Genomic DNA, 23,573 nt, shown 5'->3' on the forward strand with positions numbered 1-23,573 from the left:
CTCTTGTGTATGTATTTTGAAATGTATATGATTCGTTAATACAGAGTAGAAGTTGCATTAGATCTTTAGAATTGTAGCTGAAGCAGTAAAGCCTGCGCTATCTGATAACATTCACATGTAGGCTGTTGAAAGGATTTTCAATCTGCCGACATCATGGCATCATTTCACATAAAAGCCGTCACCTGCTTTAGCCTATGCATACCAGACGTAGTGTTGTACGGTATTATTGGTACATTTGGGAGGTACGTGCATGAGTGTGGCAGATTTCCACAGAAGGCGGGAGGGGCTGAAGAAAGAGGTGTGGTATAATCACTCAACAAACTTTGACTGCAGACTTGAATAGGTGTGTGTGTGTGTTCATATGCATGGGAGAGATTGAGAGAGCGTTTGGGAACACAAATGAGGAGGAGAGCGGGATGAGGCGGGTGAGATTCTTCTCCTTAGTGGAGGATATGAAGACGGCGAGGGAGGAAGAGGAGAGCAGGCGGAGGGACGAGAGGAAGGGTGGAAAACGAGGATTTGGAGGAGAGAGGCTTGTCAGCATTTCGCTGGAGGAGATGGAGAGCTACTACAGATACGCCCTGTGCTGTCGGCAGCTGTATAGTGAGTTTTCAGAGGGATGTGTGTGTGTGTGTGTGTGTGTGTGTGTGTGTGTGTGTGTGTGTGTGTGTGTGTGTGTGTGTGTGTGTGTGTGTGTGTGTGTGTGTGTGTGTGTGTGTGTGTGTGTGTGTGTGTGTGTGTGTGTGTGTGTGTGTGAGAGAGGGGTGTGTCAGTGCATGAAATGTAGAATCATCTTTTATATTTGAATACAAAATATACAAATATTTGCTTTTGGTCCAGGTTGTGGTCGCTTGCTACATGATGCTCACATGGATTTTTGTATTTTTCAAGCCTCTGTTACATGAAATATTTTTGCAGTCATGACAGTTGTGATTTCTATTCAAACTTGTGACTCGACCCATTCCCATACACGTCTTTTTTCAGAATGAATAACCTCAGGTTCAACAATTTTTTTATGATTTGTTGAAGCTATTGAAAAATCATCCATAACTACTTGCAACAACTGGAACTCTAGTCAAAGTTGAAATTATATAAATTGCCCTAATTCATGTGCTTGCAAAGTCAGTGAGATAACTGCCCTGTACAAAATCTCATTATTTTTAAATTGCATTGAAAATTTAAACGCTAAAAAGCTTTTCCTTGGAGCTTGAGGTGTGCGGGGGGGGGCAAATCAGTCATGCACACCTATTAATTTTGCTGCCGTGGACGATATGAAGCTGCACAGGAAACACAATGACTTTATTTCCGCCTGTAATAAATCATCACAAGAGGCCAATACTGCTACATCCTTATTTACTCAAGGTGGTTCAATAAAAGGTGGAATAATTACGTGTGTGTGTGTGTGTGTGTGTGTGTGTGTGTGTGTGTGTGTGTGTGTGTGTGTGTGTGTGTGTGTGTGTGTGTGTGTGTGTGTGTGTGTGTGTGTGTGTGTGTGTGTGTCAGAGAAAGGAGGCGAGGTGTGTGTCTGTGCTAACAAAAGGTGCCTGACTATTTGTTGACCTTGGTGTCTATATGCATGTGGGAACTGTGCAGTGTGTGCTCGATGATTTTTAATATACACCTTGTGCCTGTCAAGTGATGGTTCACGTCTATTCTGGTCTGTTTCCTGTCGGCTTTGGTCCGTATTTAGAGACGACGTGTGTATTTTTAGTAAGAGCTGCGCTTGATCTCCTTTTTCGCCTCACATTTACAATTTCCACTCATATTTCCACCACCTTCTTTTCAAATATTGATTCTAAGATGTGACGTGGTGCAGTTTGAGTTTGTAGATTGTATTAAATATAATCAAGCAGTACTTTCGAGGCCATACATACATTATGTCTTGTTAATTACAAAAAAAATTTGATTGATGGATTTATGTGACAAATTGGGTGGCTGTGGCTCAGGAAATAGAGCGGGTCGTCCACTAGCCAGAAGGTGTTTGGTTCGATCCCCAGCTGATGAATGCTTATGAATATTCTGTTCTGTCAGTGTGTAAATGCTGTGTGTGATAGAAAAGTGCTGTATATTCAGAAATAGCTGTAACAGTTATTAATCTCCCTTTGTAAGTGGTTTTGCCACACAACAAAAATCTTGTGTTTTTTCTCATGGTCAGCGGTTGTTACTTCCCTCTTTGCTTTCCTGACTGACGAAGATCCATCAACACTGACGGTCTTTCCCTTCTGCGGCCAAACTTCTCTCTTTTGTGGTCAATCTTATGATCTCCTCCTGATTTCCTCGCCCTGCCACACTTTTGCTTTCTGTTGGTGACCACTTCTCCTTGACACTCGTGGTTATCCTGTGGCTTCCTCAAGGGTCATAATAATATATGGTCGATACAGTTCAGTGAAAAAGAAACTCATGATTTGATGTACATGTCTGTACTTTCTACTCCACTACATTTTTACAGTGCTTTGTTTTTTTAATATATTTTTTAAGTAATCAATAATTAGAGAGGAATTATTACCAATCAGGTAACATTAAGCACATTGAGCCTGCAGCAGCACTCAGCCATCAGATACACACCATCCATGCATCCAAGAAAATTATACAGTTTGAGTTTGCAAAGAAAGATTTCTGTATTCCAACTTTTATTTATTCACACAACTTCATTGGGAGTCAAAGTTTGAGCTGCTGTTGGAATTAAGTTATTTGATGCGATGGAAACGGGGTGAAACATCATGATTGACAGCTGAGACGGACTCATGAATGGTCAAGCTCGTATATTGGCAGGTGACTCCAAATGTGCAAGATGGCGGCGTTCATGTGCAGGTTATTTTGGCTTCATTTCTGGATAGTTGGAGGAAGTTGGATGCACCGTTCATACAGTCTCTGGTCCAGACATTTATGGATGTTTTGATTGACAGGAGACAGGAGTCTGACTTTAACCAAGTTACACAAAATGTCAACATGTCACATGTGTAACAAACGGTAATAGAAACCTACTGCATCTCCTCATCTATAAACGGTGATTTTTAGCGTGACCGAGTCCAATTTGAGCGTTTTTTCTTTTGCCCAAAAGAAAATTAAATGAGGCAAATTGGAAGAAGACGGCTCATGCTTTGTGAATTTCTTTTTTCACGCTTGTTGTCTTCCTGCATGTACAGTTCTCTTTTTAACTTGTTTTCAGAGGGCCTGCTTGTTGTGTGAAATAATTGAACTCAGTGCTGACAGATCCGCCTCCAATTGGCCGCTTGTTCACACCTTTTTTTTCTATCTTCCTCTTCTTGTCTCTTCCTCTTAGTCACTTCTCATTTGGTGACTTCCTGTTTACGCTCCAGCTGGCCAATAGCTTTTGATCCTGATGCGGAAGCAGTCAGTAGTGTTTCGTCTTTGCCGACACAGACGTGATGGTGGCTGGGGGGTGATGTCTCAAATAAAACATTTATCTGTTATTCTAGCTGCAGTCTGCACCACATCCAGGCACAAACAGGTCTCCTTTACATCCCATACACACACAAACACACACTGAAGTCTGCTCTGCTTCCATTTAAACAAATGCTTGTGCACACATCATGAAATATTTTTAACTTGGCGCTGATCAAAGATGCTTTAAAAGTGTATTTTTTCCAGCTGTTTCTGCAGCTTAAGTTAAATCCTGAAAGTGACCTGAGGTAAATTTAATTTGAGCCGCTGCATCATGATGACTCTCTCATGTAAAAAGCTCAAAGCTCGGTTCATAATAAACGTCATCGGAGGGTTTGAGTCATGAGTACAAATTTCTTTAATTAAATAACTAATTGCATTATTCATTGAAGAAAGTTTAACTTTAAAAGTAAAGGGAAATAATACAGTGGTTGAATTGTTTTTACATATAAAATTAACTTAATTACAGCTTGGGTCATATTTTTGTAGTTTGTCATACATCTCTATCCATAATATTTGGGAACACACTGGCAGGCAGAGCAAGAAACACAAGCAGTGATCAGACAGGTTTTAATCAAGCAAATAAACTACAAATAAGCCAGAAACCACTTTATTTCGAGGTCAAATTTAAAGTAAAGGCCTAAAATGCCGCCAGGGTGGGTTGCTCTTTAGACGCAGTTTGTAATAAACCATAATGACCCTTGTGGAAGTGTTTGAAAATGAATTAGAACCACTGCTGATTTAATTCTTGACCACGTTGGTGGAACCATACTTTCAAAAACGTGAGTATTCGGGGTAGAACTGTAGATCAGCATAAATCACCAGAGACAGGAAATGAACCATTGTAAACCCTCTGCCTTTTCCTGTCCCTCGGCCAACGTGCTCTATCATCTAAATCTGACATTAGATAAACACATACACATGTAGCAGCTGCATTTTTAAGCAGATCTGCATGTGCAGTAATTGCAAAAGGACCTTTCGTTGTTGCATTCAGATGTTTTTAAATCCCATTGGCTCAAACGCCCTCGTGTCCCCCCCATGATAATCTGATTCCAGACTAGTCTGAGAGATTCATCTTTATTTTAGCTTTAATATACATTTTAATCTCACACATCCATTGTTTATCCCCTCGTGCCTAATCTCTATAATTTCCCTCCAACAAAAAGTTTGACCCCAGACACTGAAAGAATCAGACTTATATTTAAAACCGACGTCTGGAAGAATTGACACATCAATGCATGGGCACCTAATTTACGTGGGGTGGAAGATAAAGATCTTCACAATTAAAGCTATTGTGCAAGTTAATTAACTGACTGTTGTGTACTTTATGTGGAGACCACTGAGGAAGACTGACTGAGGGGGTTTCCCTTGCATGTGCATGTGTGTGTTTGGGTGTTCATGCATGTGAGCAGCATGGATTATCTCCTTTGTGCTCATCAGCAGGAAATCATAGAGGAGGTCTGTGGATGAATCTGGTTCTCCTTGAGTTTATGTTACACTTCTTGGATTTTAAATGTAGCGCTGCTGCATGTCTGCATATCACATGTGCACTAGGTTCTGACAGAGGAAGTCAAGAAGAAGCGAGAGGCAACAAAAATAGACCTGGTTTGTGAGTACTGCACTATTAAAGGGCTTCTTCAGTAACCTAGTATTATATTTTCATAAAATGCACCGTTTAGACATTTTCCGGAGGTTGTCTTTCACATATGAAGAACACAACAGGAGATTGTCCAGCATCTTGTGGTTTTTCAGAGCTGACATCTTCGTCTGCGGCTTCTATTTGCATAAACTGACAGTTTAAAATATTTCTTTTGCTCAGCAGGGTGCCGTTTTTACGCTTCAACCTCCTAAGGGTTTATTCACATTTTCACCAGTCCAACTTCTCCCTGCCTCTGTGTGTGGGACACTGACTCTGGGTCCCCCTGCTGTCTTTACTGCCATTTTCGGTGTGTGTGTATGTTTAAGAGAGTGTGAGAAAAGCCGAGGAAAACAACTCTGTTCCCTCTGGCACTAGCACGAGTCTTGATTTTGGACTCTTGACAGTACGCTTATTAAAAATCATGTTTGCTTTACATCAGCTTAATTCAGAGTCTAATTTCTATTTGACTGTTCTGTCAGCTTGGGGTGTTTACATGGTTGAGTTAAGAGTTGCTTTGCATTCAAGTAATCACTCGCCAAACCCAAAGAATAAACGATGACTAGACATCAACTTGTAATTTTTGGTTTATCGCTATTATTCACTTTATCGTCATTCAGACTACACACAAAACAAGTGCACAGTTGAACAAAACTACCAGCCCACAAATTTAAATAAAAAAGAATGGTTACTTGTGTTTAAATAATGTAAACAGAAAGAAATGCAGACATGAGAAATATTGATCTCCACTATTGTGAAATGCATGGAAGGTAGGAAAAGGACAAGCAACACGTGAAGTGCAGTCGTGTAGGTTGTAATTGGGGCACGGTACTTAAAGGTGACACGTTCGACGGTCGCCGCCACTAGATGTCGCACTGGCACCAGAATGTCGGACCAAAACAAATACTTCGTTGGCCACTCCTGCGTGTTCTCAGCAAGGTGTTGCCTATATATGAGTGTTGGCGAAACCCAACTGAGCACACAACCTGGAGCGCAACTGAATAAACAAAAAAAAAAGGAATATCCAGCTAACCGCCACACAGACTGGTAAAATATATCCGTGTCGCTGCTCTTGTTAGTATCGGGAGAGCGAACGCAGCGGATGCAACTCAGCGGAACCTGCCAGCTGTTACTGACCATATTTCAAGTAGATCAAATCACACTAATTACATTCATAATTAAGTAATCTAACTGATCAATTAATGGCTGTGGAACAACATTACAGACTTATGAGAATAATTTACATGAGGTAAATGGAAATACGACGATGTGTATAATGACTGTGTAAAACATTTGTTCTGATGCTCACAATATACAAAGGTCATAATCACAACCTTTTCTTGCAGTAATTTAATGATGTCTGATTAATATGCAAAGTATTTTTTAATTGCAGTTACAACTATGATGAGCTCAATCTTGGGAAGGCTTATGTGAAGTGTCTGTGTGTGTGTGTGTGTGTGTGTCACATGTAGTGTTTCTCCATCTGTAAAAACCGTGTGAAATGTGAAACTGGGGGAGGAACATCTGAAACCCCGCCTTGCTGGCTGGCACAAATGAAGGAGGAGGGGTGGGGGTGTGCGTGTGTGTGTGTGTGTGAGTGAGTGAATGAGTGAGTGTGTGTGTGAGTGTGTGTGGGCTGCATCGCACTGTGACAGCTCAGTAAGCGGCTGCAGGCTTCAGCTGTGGCGGAATGGACTGCCTGAACTTCCACCGTGATGTCCTCTGACAGAATACGTGCCTGTGTGTGAGTGTGTTGTAACTGTGCGTGTGCGTTTTTATTTGTGTGTCTGTGTGTGTACAAGAGAGGGCATACATGTCCCCTCAACACAATGGCTCTAAATCGAGTGTCTCAACTCTGCCACGATATCACCAGGCTGTGGCTGCAGCTGAAGATGATGACAGGTACAGTGTGTTTGAGTTTGTGTGTGTGTGTGTGTGAGAGAGAGAGAGAGAGAGAGAGAGAGAGAGAGAGAGAGAGAGAGAGAGAGAGAGAGAGAGAGAGAGAGAGAGAGAGAGAGAGAGAGAGAGAGAGAGAGAGAGAGAGAGAGAGAGAGAGAGAGAGAGAGTCCAAGCTCTGTTGATTTAATATTATAAGTGTGTGTGCACAGGTTTTATATAGAGAGAGATAAGACGATGACAAATCTGCAGATGCTTTCCTGCGTGTGTGTGGGTGTGTTTGGGTGTGTGTGTGTGTGTGTGTGTGTGTGTGTGTGTGTACATACTTGTCCATCACAGGTAGACCAGGTGTTCAGTGTTGTATATTTGTTCATGTAGAAGGTGCAGTGTTCATCACATCCTGTAGTACAAACCTGTAGATCAGAATAGACAACATACGTATTTAGTACCTTTATGAATATACTTAATACATTAAATAAACACTTTGTTAAAGTTGTTTTCCTCTGAGGAAAGATCAGACTACTTCAAACTGAAGGTGTTTCTCATCCTTGATTCACAGAATATGCAAAATGTTAATTAGACACCTTAATCATGATGGTGAACTGGGTTTTCCACTATCTTGATATTGGGTTTTCCACTGACTCAAGATGGCAATGAGACAACAAAGGAACACACCCATGGTTGTTCTGATGAGGTTCATTTGTTATTCAAACAACATGGGCGCTGGAGGGGAAACTGACAACCGTGTTTGTCCGGAACTATCTACCTGCGTTTCGCTTGGTGCAAGCTTTGCCCTGCGTGTAAGGTAACTTTGATCACGTGTCAGAGATAGATTGAAAGCAAGGAAATGGAAGAGTGGTCATTCAGCATCCTTAGTACTTTTAGTTTAAGATTTACTGAACTTCTAGAAATGCTGCATTGGTTGATAAAAGTGTGATTTATAAGGAAGCAGACTCCAAAGATCAGGGTGCAGGTCACGTTTAACAACAACGTAACATCCTCTGGAGATCCTGAACATCTGTAGAAAATATTGGACAAACGTATGGAAGTCACCATCAGTGTGTAACTAATCTCCCCTGTTGAAAGTGAACTACTTAATTGAATCAAAGCAGTTTATAACCACTTTATGAATGATCTAAAAAACATGACCTGACTCTGTTATCGACATTGATTTTTGTCTCCGTTGCACAAAGATGCTTTTCCTGCTGAAGGCATCACCATCCATCAGTTACTTCTGCGGAGGTCGTGTGTGTGTGTGTGTGTGTGTGTGTGTGTGTGTGTGTGTGTGTGTGTGTGTGTGTGTGTGTGTGTGTGTGTGTGTGTGTGTGTGTGTGTGTGTGTGTGTGTGTGTGTGTGTGTGTGTGTGTGTGTGTGTAACGCTCTTCCGTCCCTATTCAGTACAGTACCCTGACGGCATGTTAATCACGTTTGTCCCATTAACCCAGTGCGTTTCCTCTTGTCAGTTGGGAGCAGCGTTGGGACAAAACCCTTTTGAGTGTTTGAATGTCAACATCTCCTCCCCCTTATTTCCACTCGCGGTTGTTGTTTCTCTGTGTTCATTGGTTGATTCTCTCATTAATTCAGGTTATTTTTTTGGGGGGTGGTTTTGCACTGGTGTTGATAATAATCTCTAGAGATGCTGCCGTGCTTTTCTTGGCTCTCCGTTTGCTTTTTTTCAGGTGTGTTTTGTATTGTGTTGCTGCGCAGATGGACTCAGGGTTAGCTCATGTGCCCGCACGCACGCACACACACACACACACACACACACACACAAGGTACCAAGGTATCAGCCTTTCAGAGCGTTGCCTTTTTGCCAAAGTAAGATTACAAGTTGACATGTCTCAGCTAAGCTCCCAGAAGGCAATCTGGGACATGTATGTGTGTGTGTGTGTAATTTAAAAGTACTTGTTTATATTTGGTTTAGCTTTCAGTCAATTTATTTTATCCTCTCGGGTCTTTCACGACAAATAGCTGCTACAGTCTATCAACACAGTGAGACACTGTAAGCAGGAGAACATAATCAATAAAGTCAATACACGGCTAAATTACATTAAATGGGTGGGATGAATCTTTAATGATCCCTGAGGAGGGATCAAGTTAACGCAAGGACAAAATACAACAAATCAAAGATGTTGATTACTAAGAAGCTACATATTTATGTTAATATGCAACTACTTTATAGGGACGTTCTAGACTTGCCTCTCCCCGGCCTCCTTCTTCAGCTCTTCCTGGGGGATCCTGAGGCGTTTTCAGGCCTGATGGGATATGTAGCCCCTCCAGCGAGTTCTGGGTCTAACTCAATTTGGCTGCTTGTGTTTGTGATCCCGTTCTTTTAGTCACTACCCGAAGCTCGTGACCATTGGTGAGGGTCGGAAAGCTTCGCTGGTCTGGCATGATACCTGCTTTGCTGCTGATGCCGCACAAACCCAATCTATTTGACCTTGTTTTCAATCGTTAGCACTTTTATAAAGTTAGTGGACCTGTGAGACTGGATCCTACACTTCCCATAATGCATTTTGTTACATCTGACCTACTTACTTGCAAAAGCTAATTTCTATATAATAAAGTCGAATCATAAAATCGGTGCAATGCTCATTTAACACTTCAAATTGATGCATTAATGCACCATATGTCAACGATTCCTTGTGTTACTTACATGAAATCAAGTTAAATCATTTATTGAAAGCTTTATTTATTTATTTACTACCCTGGGGCACTGTCCTGCAATTCAGTCCCATTTTTCAGCGTGTCATATTAGCTTTTGAAAAACAGGGATCACTTTCCGCTGAGGATTTCTGACCTTTTGATTGTGACCTTCTCAGCTTCACAACAAACAAAACAGTTTCCAAGCAATTATATCTGTGTCAAGATCACAGTTCTGGGAGAAGTTGTGACGTTCAAACCACTTTCCTCAACGAGGAGGTGGTTTTGTCTTGACCTTTGTGCTGCATGTACAATAAAACCTATTATTCACCACATGATTATTCTAACACTATAGGACAATTAAAAGAGGAACTACAAGAGATGAGTTTTGCCTCCAGTGCATGATGTCATTGTATAAAAAGAGCCATGTCTGTTTTTCCTACAGCTGCCAGTTTCTCTTTACGGGCAAGTAAAAACATAGTCCTCCTGGATTCTTGACTTACTGGCCATGTCTGTCATTTTCCTTTTTCCTCTCCCCTCTGTCCTTCTCGGTTTTCATGTTCTTTGTTCTGTGTAGTTGAATGGTAGCTATGGCCCGAGGCAGCTAAATAAAGGCTGCACTTACATGTGCTGCTTCTTCTCGCAGCCGAGCTTTTAATGCTTGTGATTTTCTTCTTCACTAATCGTCGGAAGGGAGGAAGGAGCTGGATTTTAAACCCACAAGATTGCGAGAAGTGCACAGTTCAAGACAATAGCTGTCATGCTCACAGCACGGTCAGATCATCCATGTGTGCATTAAGGATTGTATTTCATTGTCTTGTAACCCCTCCTAAAACCACACCACTTGTAATTTTAGCATTCTTTTTGGTCATTTTTGTTGACATTTTACTGACCCCTACTTTGGGAAACACGTATTTAATCGCTTAATACATTATTTTGCGACCATTAGCTAATTTGAAGGTGCTTAATAGCAAAAAAATAGTTTATTGTATAAATATAGATGCTTCAGCCTGAACAGTCTAGAAAAGGGTTAAACTTTTGGTGCTTATTATTGTTGTGCAGCCTCTAGTTGGACATCATTTTGATATTAGACAACAATTACTTTAAGTTGTGTATTTATCCATTTGCTCGCTCAGAAAGTCAACTTCTTGTCATGGGCCTCGCTCGTGGTTGCGTGTCTGTGCGTGTTGTGATGGCAGCTCAGACTGCAGACGGGGGGGGGGGACAGTAAGTGTGTTGTTTTGCTGAGATGATGATGATGTGAACATCTATTCAGTAGATCAGGGCTCGCTGCCAGTGACGGATCCGAGGCTGAGGCCATTGTTCGGAGGCAGAGCGCGTCACTGTTACAGCTGCATCTTGGTCTTTTAAACATGCGGGATGGGAGTTTATTGCAACATAAATAATGGGACTTAGGAATCCAGAAAATCCACAGATCACAACCACAGACACCTCCCGATTGGATCAATACATTCAGTGCCTCCACTGACTGTAAGTAAGAAGTCCTGTCCTAGTGGGACAGTCAGTTTTATGCATTTTAGAACTGGAACAATTTCTATAAAATTGAATGTAAGTATAAATGACATCTGGGATATCTGAGGTGAGCCCTGGGGGTTTTCTGACTGCACACAGAGATGCTGAACCAGAACAGTTGAGCTTGAATTCATGCAACATCAGTCAACAGAAACGTTTTCATGTTTCTGTTCCTCCTGACCCACTGCTCTGTGACTGGGGATGGGCACACACACACACACACACACACACACACACACACACACACACACACACACACACACACACACACACACACACACACACACACACACACAATCATACACGCATTACGGGCCACTATTGGCCGTGTGACCCAGTTGTTGTGTTGTGTGTGTGTGTGTGTGTGTGTTCGCGCTAGCTGTCCCACAGCAGTGACAGATGGGACTTTAGTAAACCCTGACTATAAAGCCAGATAATAGGGCTCAGATTCCCTCACACAAGTGTACACACACATACACACGGCCAAATCCTTGCCCTTCTAAATGCAAACACATCAAATGCACACACACTCACACATACAAATGCCATCTCTCTGCTGGTATTCGATACCAGTGCAACAACTTTTAACCCTCCATCACCCCCTTAACGCCTCACACACACGCCTCCATCCAAGTGCCTTCAAGTCTACATTCCAAGTCCGTCCTCTCTCCAGTTGCCTCATACCACAGCTGAAGGTCTCAGTGACGCCTTAGTGCTGGGTCGACATGATGCTATGTATTTATTACCAATGTTTTATCTTTTTTTTCACATTTGTTGTATCGATTCCATTTCATTCTTACTATCCACCAGCATTGGCCTTTATTGGAAAGCTCTCGAATCTCGTCGTCTTTGGCAAAGTGTAGTTTGTATTCTTTTAGTTTTTTTTCAGTTCTGCATCTGTCCACTCGCTCGCTGTGACTTTTCCTGCTGTATTCTCACACGGGCTCTAGCTGACATTTTGCAATGGGGGTGGCAGGAAAAGTTACAGAAAATGTCTGCAGGAACTGACTAAGACATTTGCATTTTATTCGGGAAATTTCAGGAAAACATCCGGACTTTAGTGCACGTGTGAAAGCGTGTCTTTCTGTGTGTTGGTGCACCTCTCATTCCTGACCATGGCGTGCTTGTTTTTGTTTGCATAGTTCTCAGTCAGGTTCCTGTGTGTGTGTTCATGTGAGTTGTGGCAGTGTCGCACATCTCTCCAGCTTCCTGTGGCTTTGAACTCTGACCAGCCACCAGCGCTGGCAGCCATTAACCAGCAGAGAACAGCTGTCTGTCGGCTTTGAACTGACAATGTGTGTTTAGCGATGAAAACCTGTAGTAAAACAGCTGCAGAACAAAGGAGGCGGAGGCGCGTGCGTGTGTGTGTTTGTGTGTTTGTGCGTCTGTGTTCGCTGGCTCTCCATCACTTATTTGTGCTTTGAGTATGTGTAATGGACTGTACCTTTATGGGACTTAACTGGGCCGTTGCCTTTCTTTCACCCCTGACTTACTGACATTACCAGAGCGCATCTTGTTTGACAAATTGAGTTTTTCCAAATTACATTGTCAGCGAGTGTTTCTCTAATCTAATCTCAACACACACATACACAGTTTGTACAGTATACTTTGTGTTAACCATGTAGAGTTGAGATGCTGAAGCAGATGAGATGAACTTACAGTATCCTCCTGTTCCGAAGCAACACTGTGTTATGCTGGTATTTGTACGAGGCTCTGATCAGCTGTTTAGAGGCCAAAACAGCTGCTGATGATCATTTTATAGATTAATCATGATTTATATCTCTAGACAAGATTCAAAGGAGCAACAGAATAATACTTGTTGTGCAAGATTGATTTAATAAGTTTGCACAACAATATCCCCAAACTGCCATGGTGATTGCATTCTTCCTTAAGTCAATCTGCTGGTGTGCATTTCACAGTTGTGTGGAGCGTGGTACTGCTCTTGACCCCCCCACCACGGAGAAAACACATCGGCAGTATCAACTCGCACCAGGCCAACACATTAAATATGTAGGCATGTGTAAAGAAACCCTGTCCTCCATGTCATCCTATTGAGACAAGAGCACCTCTGCGCTCGTTTCTTTTTCTTTTTTTTTTTGACCGCCACGTTCCCTCCTCCTCCTCCTCCACCTCATCTTCACCATCTTTTCACCTCACTAATTCCAGGGCCTATTCTCTCTCTCTCTCTCTCTCTCTCTCTCTCTCTCTCTCTCTCTCTCTCTCTCTCTCTCACACACAAACACGCTCTAAGCTGCAGACTCTCAGGAGTGTGAAATGGGTCCAGTTTAGTTCCCTGTATAACTGTATTGTAGAATTCCTCTGATGCTGCGTTTAAATGGTGAAGTGATGCATGTAGAGGTGTCACACATGTCACCGCCATAGCCATTATATCAGGGGAATATATGGGACCAACTCTAACTTGAGAGTTAATTAATCCTCATGGTTTTAATTGAGCTTTACCCTTTTTAACAGTTAAAATTTAGTTTTAATGGGATGATTTTTGAGTTGTGTATCGTTTAGCCCCTCTGCTAAGCCCCTGAGAAAAAGATGAATGAACTGGGGAAGGGATGTCAGGGCTTTGGGGGGGAAGGGTCCAAGGAGGCGGGGTGGACATTCTTTCGAGCCCCCCCATAATCACTATTTGTGTTTTGCTGCGTTGCCCCACTTCCAGTGTGTGTGCATGTGTGTGTGGTGGGTAAAGAGGTTCGCTCGCAGCTTAGCCGCTATAGTTAAATTTCATTCATTCCCCTGAGGACAAAGCAGAGAGTTTTAAGGGTTTCAGCACCAGTGAAAAGCAGCGCGACGCCTGAATGTCTGATATGTCTGCAGCGCCATTCACTGAAGTGCACGAGCCGTGTGCATGAGCCGTGTGCACTGTGCAGTTTGTTTGAAATTGTTGTTATTTTCTCACTTGAGAGCCGGTGTGAAAGTAGCTACTGATCTGAAACAGAATCACCGTCAAACATATGGAAACATTCCCATCATTTAGTTTCAGGATATTCTTTTCTTCTTTCAAATTAAAACAAATGTGGGTAACTTGGAAGCTTAGAACTAATTTAATCATGGAAGGTGTGTCATGCTTTCATTCCCACCGAGGTTTGACCTTTTATGATAGGACTGGACGATACGGCCAAAGATTCGTTGGACCAATCCTGAGTCAGTCTCAGCTGTCAATCATGACTTTTCACCCCATTTTTATACCATCTAATAACCAATTAAAACCAAACTTGACAGAAAAATGTACACTTGAACAAACATAAATGTGATAAGAACTAGGAAGGATTAAGACCTATACTGCAGCCAGCCACCTGTATCAGTTACAGTTTTTATTTTATACCTCCTCACTGTGCACGCAGCATTATAATGATATATAGGACTATTGTTGTATAGATATTCATTAAAATTATATTGCAGTAATTATTGATGCCCAGCCCTTTCTTTTTACGTCCTTGAAAATGTAAAGGCCTCAAAAAAGGAACCTTTAAAGAACCATTTGTCATTTCCATGGTCATCCATCAAAGATCAGAATTACAGGTGGTCATGCGAGGACCCTGTCGTTTTCTGCAGTGGCTCCATATGATGAAGAAACCCCCGCCAGATTAAGAGCTTAGAACCTCAGTAATGCCATATACAGTGTGTCAGCATACCATTGGCTAGACGGTGACTCATGTACCACACGTTGCGCGTCTCATGTCTCAAGTGCAGTCCGCACTCTGCGCGGTGCAGCCGGAGCAAGAGCGCCGGCAGCTGTTTACAGGATGTTTGGGACGCAGGGGGCCGATTTAAATAGGTGGCACGACATGCGTGTAGCTGCGGTCAGGCAGGAATCTGTCATCCTGGAGGTTTATGATGTTACAACACGGGCACACACACACACACGGGGAGTAATAATGCCAGTAAGTCACTGGGCATGGCTCCAGATATCAGGGGATTTCATTAGGATGTCCGAGCAGTGACTCAGGGACCATTCCGCTTATGTGCCAAGGAACACCACATATCACACATGCATAATTATCTGTCTCCATGGGAATAAACTGAGAAAGAAGAAGAAAAGAGTAAAGGGAAAGATTAAAAGAGAGGAGGTAGACGTTTTAGAGCAGGATGCAGTTTATGGAGATTTAAACGTGGCACTAATGCGGGTCCACTTTAATAAACTTCCAGCAAAGTGAAGCAGCCTGTAATTTGCCCAAACACAGCATGTCTGCTAAAATCGGCCTCCGCTGCACCACAAACCAGAGAGGAAGAGCAGGAGAGGAGGTGCCCGGTGCACATTCTGACTTGATATCTACGTGGGAGACTGTGTGTGTGTGAGAGCAAGTGTGTTGTCATATGTCAGGGTGTGTGTTTCAGTGAGTTGTGGGCCACCTGTCAGTCTGGTTAAAGCTCTGGAGCACAGCCAGACATGTGCAGCGCTCTCTGATCCCAAAGAGATATGGGTGGAAGGCCTTTTTAAAAAACAATCCAATCAGCTTGTTTGGTTTGTACTGGCAATGAATGCCATCTCGCTGCCAGTCCCACCATACTGCTGGGAAACCTCGCCACCATTGGCTCACACCGGCCGCTGTGCCAGCCTTTGTCTGTGTGCACACACGCTTTCGACAGACGTTAAAGAATTCTCAGTTTTCCTTCACAGATGCACACATGATATGTACACAGTTTACACGAGTGTGGCACGTATGAGTCCCACATTGTCACCGCATGGACGGAGGAGAGCGCTTTTCCCTCTATCTGTGTCTTCCTGTGTGTGTGTGTACATGTCTAAATGAGATTACTGTAATCCAGCTTGACCAGAGACCAGAGGAAATCCAAATGCTGTTTACTTCATCCCCTGTTACTGTCACTGCTTTGCTTTCTCCCCTTCATCCTCTCTAACATGGGTGGCACGGTGTAAATTCTAAAAAGCCATTAAAATGATTAAACACATATACATATGAATATAAATACATTAACGCCAGCCTGAGAAGATGGGTTTTTATTTTGAAAATATATATATATATCATATAACTGTCAGATATCAACACATTGGAATCTAACAAATCTACGTCTTTTTCTCCGTCTCTCTCTCTCCAGATGACATCATGCATGGGGAAGATGGTCCTCTGTGTGCCGCAGAAATCGGATCTGAACTCCAGAAACAGTTTGCCATCCTGCCAGGTTGGTTTGATGTCGTTCTCTCCTGAGCGTCGTGCACGCTGGGCGGTGTGGGACTCATTCCTTGTATCACCTCATTCACTGTTTAGATTAGATCGGAGAATTGGGATGTCGGCACAAATACACATTTGAGTAAGGTAATCTAAAATAAAAACATTCTGGGGTCCAAGCTCATTTTTGTGACTAAATCTCTGTTATACTGTCGATATTTTTAAAGATAATCTCGGCTAAATGTCTTTGTTTTTGTGCAGCCTCATCCCTCTACTCACGAAGTCAGTGCTCGTCACATGTTTTTCTCCTTTGTCAAAGCGCGAGATTAAAGGAGCATCTATGACAGCGGGTTCACGCGAACGCACGTTTGTCACCCAGATTCCAGAAATAGCTCCACTTCAGCTCGGTCTGCAGACTTTAAAGAGGCGTCTTTAAAGACTCTTCTGCACCACTGAACCGTTTCTATGTGATTTGGGAGGAATACATTAGTCACGAAGTTTAAAAAATGCCATCTGTGTATTTAAATTGAAGGATATTTTAGGCCCTTCCCTCAGGATTTTAGCTCGAAAGGTTTTTCTTTAAAGTTAAGAGTGGACTCAGATAGGATGCACGTACACACACACACATCTCATATAGAAATACACACAGAGCAACAAACGTATGCTCAGAGAAACGCTCACACTTATGGACCTGTGTAGGGTTACCATGACGAAAACGGCTGCCCAGTGACGGCATGTGAATAATTTATCACCGGGACGATTTGCATTGCAACTTGACCCATGCAGTGAGAGAGGGAGAAGGCCAAGTGCGTGTGTGTGTGTTTGTGAGAGGCCATTTTTATATTTTCATCTTTTGTATAAAGTTTTTGCTCCGTGGATTTGATCCAGTTTTCCAGACATATTTTAGAATCTGTTTTATAATTTCTTACGAGTCTACGTAGCTTTTCGTCTAATTCCTTATTTTTTGAGAACTGCTGACACTTTTGAATTTAAGCAATATTAGAATAGAAATTTAAAATTATAGCTAAAAATATGACCAGTCAGTGTTTTCCATCCAGCAGTCATATATTTATGTAAAATTAATCAAAAGGAAGTCACTAACATGTCTTAGAGCTGAGGTCGTCCCTGCCTGGATGTCACCCTGACCTTTCTGCCTCTCCTGTGTCTCCAGGGGGCCGCGGGATAAACGGCCGCCCTATCATGGTCTTCCCAGAGTTCCCCGAGTTCAGCGAGCTGGAGGAGGAGGAGCTCCAAAGCGTCCTCCGCTACCTCACCAGCGTCCCCAGGTCAGCAACACACACACACACGCTCTCAGGCATCTACAACTGCATTTGGTTTGACAGCAGAAAATCTATGGAGGGTGTCTGGCCTAATAAATTGGAGTAGCAGTACCATGTGCAGCCAGCAGATGTCAGCACAATTCCAAAAGGGAAGAGCCAAGGAAAATAATAAAATAATACATTTTTCAGAATGAAAGACGAAGAATGGGAATAAAAAGGTTAACACAATGAGATACAGGGAGGAACAATCACCCTAAGGCTCTTTTATTGAAGATGTTAATGTAAATGTGAATAAAATTTGCTTTTACATATTTATTTTAAGCATTTTCCAAAATAAACTACCATAATATCCCTGGTGCTGGTGTGGGGTTGGGGTGAAACGTAGTGCGGTTTGTTTTGCTAATCAGATTCAAATTAAATCATAATCCCACCTCCTTTCTTCTTTTTGTCTTTATTACTCCTCCTCTCTCTGCCTTTATTCTCGCCTCCCTCCATCTGTCCCTCCTCCCTCTTACCTCCCTCCCCTCCTCTCCTTCCTGCACCTTTACGGCTGAATGCTGCACTGCCATGGTGCACACACACACACTTGCATGCACGTACATGTTTATAAAAAAGGAGGAGAAAGGATGGAGATGCATTCATCTATATATGTACATACACGTTTGTACCTGTATATGTGTGTCATGGCGGCTTCTCTTTCTATATATATTTTTCTGTGGCTCATCACCTTTCATACCCCTCTCCCTGAATCCCCCTCCCTTTCTCCCCCACGAGCTATGTGCACCGAGCTGCCAATCGGCTGCACCCTGAGCGCTGATTGGCCGCGATGGGAACAGCAAGATGCAGTGCTGGGCTTTAATTGGCTGAGGGTGGGGAAGAGGGTGGTGGAGGAGGGTGGCGGAGCAGCTGAGGGAGAAGGACAAGGAGGAGGGAGATGCTCTTTAAGGATGTGAACGGTCACCGCTCTCCATCTGCAGGCTGCACACAGATGATGGATACAGGAACTGAACACTGACAGCAACGGAACACAGACAAATTAAGGAGGATTGGATTATTGTTGGATGATAACAATGGAATATTAAGGATTTTTCATATTTTTTTCTCATCCTGGAATAGCAACTCAACCGTCTTGATTCATGGGAATTGAATATTTTTTTCCTGTATAGAGATGGACTGAGGATTTGCTGTCGCAGCGTTCACTGGGTAGCGTAGTGCGTTCATTTGCTCTATATGTGTATGTGTGATGATGAAAATTGGCAAACAGGGACAACCAGATGGACCAAGTCAGCAGTATTTGTTTGTGTGTGTGTGTGTGTGTGTGTGTGTGTGTGTGTGTGTGTGTGTGTGTGTGTGTGTGTGTGTGTGTGTGTGTGTGTGTGTGTGTGTGTGTGTGTGTGTGTGTGTGTGTGTTGTGCGCTTCAACCTCCATCCCTTTTTGCCTGTGTGTGGTGTCAGGGTATATGTTCTTTGGCATTGCTGCATCCTCACATGCACGCACTGACACACACACGCACACATTAGCTTAATGAGGTTGCTACACATTGCACCGCCTGTGGAATATGTGGCAACACACACATTACTGCAGAGGCAAGGTTGCCATGGTAATCTCAAGGGCCTCTCATCATCATCGCTGATGACAAATGATGATTACAGATAAACAGGCTTTCACCTTTCCCAGCATCAGTTTGTAATCCTGGAATATTAAATTTTCTTCATATATTGTTATATATATATGTGTGTATTGATCCAACCTGCAGACAGTTATGGAAGCTGTTCCCTGCAAATGGAAGGACAGTGGGAAATGACTGCTCCATAAACGTACGCACACTTTCAGACACCCAGAAAAAGTGATTTCCCTTCTGACAACAGCGTGTGTGTCTCTCTCCTGCAGCGTTGCCGCATCGGGAGTGGGTTTCATCCTGGTCATCGACAGACGACTGGACCGATGGGCCGCCGTCAGGGCTACCCTGCTCCGCATCGCTGTAAGTGTGTTTGTGCCAGAGCAACTCTCCTTATAGCCGAACACTGGATGGTGCATCATTTGCTCATGATGCCTACAAATAGCTGTTTTGTTGAGTGTGCATTACTCTACATGTGTTTAATGTTTGTTGGACCGTGGATGTGCGGGTGGAGTTGCTGGTGTCAGCTGTACGTGTGTGTGTAATTTGGTTTGTCACCACTTAGAGTAATGGATGTTGTTGTCTTTGGTGTGTGTTTGCTGGCTTGCACAAACTAAACATTATGTGTGTGTTTCATGTACTGGCAATTCGACAAAAGTATGTTTTCTTACTGGGTGTTAGAAGGAGGCCGGATGGAGGTTATATAAATAGCATCTTATAGTCGAGTGGGTGCTGTGTGTGTGTGTGTGTGTGTGTGTGTGTGTGTGTGTGTGTGTGTGTGTGTGTGTGTGTGTGTGTGTGTGTGTGTGTGTGTGTGTGTGTGTGTGTGTGTGTGTGTGTGTGTGTGTGTGTGTGTGCAGGGAGATGCAGAAATAGAAAGTCCAAGCTTTGTGTGTTTTCTTTTTTGATTCTCAGCCTGAAAAATTTGACCAGAGAAGTTGAGGCTCTTAAACGTACAGTATGTGACTTCTCAATCAAAACAATAGCAAAAGACCTAGTTTGATGACGTCGTGAAGCAGCGTGGGATCATGGGAGTTGTTGTTTCCATCGACGCAACTCAGACACAAATCATGTTCACAGATTTGGAATACTCATAATCTATAATCCAATGATAAAACATTTGACTGGTTAGCAGTTTGTTTTTCCTTTGCCGAGGCGGATGTGATGCAAATAAAAGGGTTAACCCTAACCCTAACCAAAATGAAACATCCCTTCACCTTTAATACTTTTTAAATACAATTGCGCATTTTTCTGGATTTGAACATTGTTGAAAAAATTTTGGATAACGTAAGTACACAAGTCAACAACATATAACACAGGTCTCGTAATTTTTAGACATTTTTATGAAGAATGGTTGCATTTAATATAAAATATTATATAATGATATGAAAAAGTCTAGGGGAGGTTTCCAGAAACTAACACTGTCTCGACTGCTGTGTTACAGTTGCGTGATGTATTTTAGGTAGAAATTCTACAAGTCAATCTTGTTAACAACATCCAAAGACTAGAAAAAGGAATCAAATGAAGGCTAAGCGACATTCTGTGCTTGATCCATCCCTCCATCCATCCATCATTCTATGCATCCATCCATCCATCCATCATTCTATCCATCCATGCATCCATCCATCCATCCATCCATCATCTATACCATATATCCTTGGTTGCTGCAGCGGGGAGCTGATGCCAATCCCAGCTGACAATGGGCAAGAGACAGGGCACATACGGTCAATATGTGGTCGACATGTGGGTTTCTCTCATACAAAGCCCTTTATTTTGACGTTTTCTTCCTCGTGCTCCAGCTGTGATTCGTGATTAACCAGCTCTGCCAACACGTGGCTGACTCCTCACCACATCTGTTGTTACGACGCTCCTCCTGTTCTACACAGTTTTAGCACGTATGCAGATATATGCTAATGTATGGTAATTGGACACTGATTACAAAGAGGCCTAATGGCTTTTCCGTGGTGTTTTCTAAGAAACTGTCGGCACTGTGACAATAATTTCACCTGCACAACATCTGCACACTCAAGACACTGCCCTACCAGGCATCACGGACCAATCAGGGACCAGCAGTTGTTGCCTCTCTGCCGTTAATTAGTGTTAAAGCACATGGACGTTTGAATTGAACACAAACCAAGATATATGAAAACACACATTTTGCACAGATAAAAGTAAAATTAGGGTTCTAAAGGACAAACTAATACTGATTCAGACCACCTCAACATACACCAAACCAAAGTCCTGATGTTTTTCCATATTTATTTAGAGCGAAAGTTGCAGAAACTTTGATATTTCACCTTGGACAAAAAGTTCTGTCTGTCGGCCCTGTGATACATGTTTGATAGAAAACATGTAAAGCTTCTCTGACACATTTTGTTGTTGCCTGTTGTTACAAGAGCAAAGGGAAGATTAAAAATAGGTGAAGAAGAAAAGATTAAAAGAGTCTCACACTCTATCATACCCGTGATTCATAGAGGTAGTTCGAGGGGAGGTTATCAGCGTGGTAGCAGAGGCCGCTCTGCAGGATCTCCTCTCCTCCCTGCTACTCTCCTGCTGATCACCTCTCTCCGCCTCCCCTCTTCTTCTTCATCTTCCATCCCTCTCTTCACTCATCTGTTCTTCTTTTGTGTCCCTGACTGTTGATAGGATTGGAAATAACTCTGCAGCTTCTTATTTCAGGCTGTAAAGCAAATCAGCACATTAAATACTAACCTGCTGACCAGTTAGAGGCAGAAATATTACAGACAGACAACATCAAAAAAAGAAAACTGAATTTTAATCGGTGTACAGTCAATTCAAGACACTGTCTCTCCATCTAAATCTGCAGATTCAGGTGAGGAAAGCCTCTTAAATCCAAGTCGGCGTTTGTGAATTATAACTTAACCTGAAGGCATGGAGAGCAGATGGCGAGAGGAGCGTCTCTCCTCATCGGTCCCCCTCACTTCAATCCCCCTGTGGCTGTTCTCCTGCATGTCCTTGTGCGCGCCCGGCTGTGCTTTGTCCACCAGCCAATGACGCGCCGTCTTGCTGGAAAGTGAAGGTCGTCAGTCTTTCCCGTGAGATGTCCGATGCGGTTTCAAGGTCGACTGCTGCCGTTCGTTTGTTCCCTGGCCCGAGAGGAGAAGAAATAGTAAAAATATAAAAGAGGGGTAGACAGTTATTGTCATGTAAATCTGGTGGTTGTAGGTTTTGGTCGCCTGTACAGTGGCGGTAAATGAAGGCAATGTTGACCTTTGACCTCAAATGGGTGGTCGCTATATATTTGTTTACAATATTTCCACACTTACTATAAATTACAATTACTATGAATGGCTATTGTAGTAATGTATGACCTTTATCAGTGACTTGAAGAATTAAATCAACAGTTAAAAATCTTACTGTTGATCCACCTATATACCAGAAATTAATTAGCGTAAACCACATTCATTGCGGTGAAATGATGATGTGGAGGCCTCCATGTGTGCAGCAGCTCATCTTGTGTGATTTAGGGTAATAAATATGCAGTCACTCAGGCATAATACAGGGGTTTTGCTGCAGGGGGGAGATGCAGACGGTTCTATCAGCCGGTGCAAACAAGACAAATACATTTTAACAGCCATAAAAAGCTGTTGTGGTGCAGCAGAGATTCAAAAGTAATCTCTTTGTTATAATTTGGGGCCGTTGCCATATTTCCAAGAGAAATGGGGGTTTGTACATGTGGAGGGAGGTGGTTTAACACCGTGGCTGTACCCAACTCCCACGGGGCCAGCGTGGATGTCATTAGAGGACACGAGTGGAGAGCCTTCCCCTCCCTGCCTCCTCGCCAAACGCACATAAATCAGCCCGGTCAACAGAAAATGAAATTCTAAATCCTTATCATGTATTAATGCATGCTTTTTTATCTTCGAGAAGGGAGTGTGTGCACGTGAGCATCAATTTGAGGTAGAAGTGAGTTCCAAGCACAGTAGCATGTCTGTAATCATCTGTTAGGGGGGGATGCACTGAGCAGTGTGTGTGTGCATTGTCATGTTAATGCAGATTTACAAATTAAGCTGAGACCTCAAAGGGTTTATTGAATTAAATTTGATTCCAGTTACACATATATTGTATGCTGGGTTTTGTATAGTCAATAAAAGAAATCTATGTATAATTGCTTGTCATATACAAACATGTGCACTAGCTGGATTTATTTATTCTTTCATATTGTTCAATATCCACAGATTTGCTACAATTAGAGCAGCAAGTACTGTAGTGCACATGAGCATGTTGAGTTGTTTAAAATATACCGTCAGCTGTCAGTTTGGGTGGAAACTGGAGTGGAACCATGAGTGTTTCATCACGTGTGTGTGTGTGTGTGTGTGTGTGTGTGTGTGTGTGTGTGTGTGTGTGTGTGTGTGTGTGTGTGTGTGTGTGTGTGTGTGTGTGTGTGTGTGTGTGTGTG

At 42.7% G+C, this 23,573-nt stretch overlaps 1 protein-coding gene across 13 annotated transcripts in view; it reads left to right on the top strand.

Annotated features, from left to right (window-relative positions):
* LOC117776398 (guanine nucleotide exchange factor DBS-like) overlaps positions 1-23,573 on the top strand; it is a 41,101-nt gene that overhangs the window by 5,018 nt on the left and 12,510 nt on the right. For 5 of the 13 annotated variants that reach the window (XM_034610275.1, XM_034610293.1, XM_034610315.1 and 2 more), the window contains exons 1-4: positions 351-603; positions 16,184-16,267; positions 17,426-17,540; positions 19,426-19,516. In XM_034610275.1, the coding sequence (XP_034466166.1) occupies positions 366-603; positions 16,184-16,267; positions 17,426-17,540; positions 19,426-19,516 (528 nt within the window). In that variant the 5' untranslated portion in view covers positions 351-365. Of the gene's footprint in view, positions 1-350; positions 604-6,667; positions 6,944-16,183; positions 16,268-17,425; positions 17,541-18,431; positions 18,738-19,425; positions 19,517-23,573 lie in introns of those variants that run through there. The other 8 variants (XM_034610341.1, XM_034610333.1, XM_034610352.1 and 5 more) reach the window with 3 other exon arrangements.

Source organism: Hippoglossus hippoglossus, chromosome 2, assembly GCF_009819705.1.
Source record: "Hippoglossus hippoglossus isolate fHipHip1 chromosome 2, fHipHip1.pri, whole genome shotgun sequence".
NCBI lineage: Eukaryota > Metazoa > Chordata > Actinopteri > Pleuronectiformes > Pleuronectidae > Hippoglossus > Hippoglossus hippoglossus.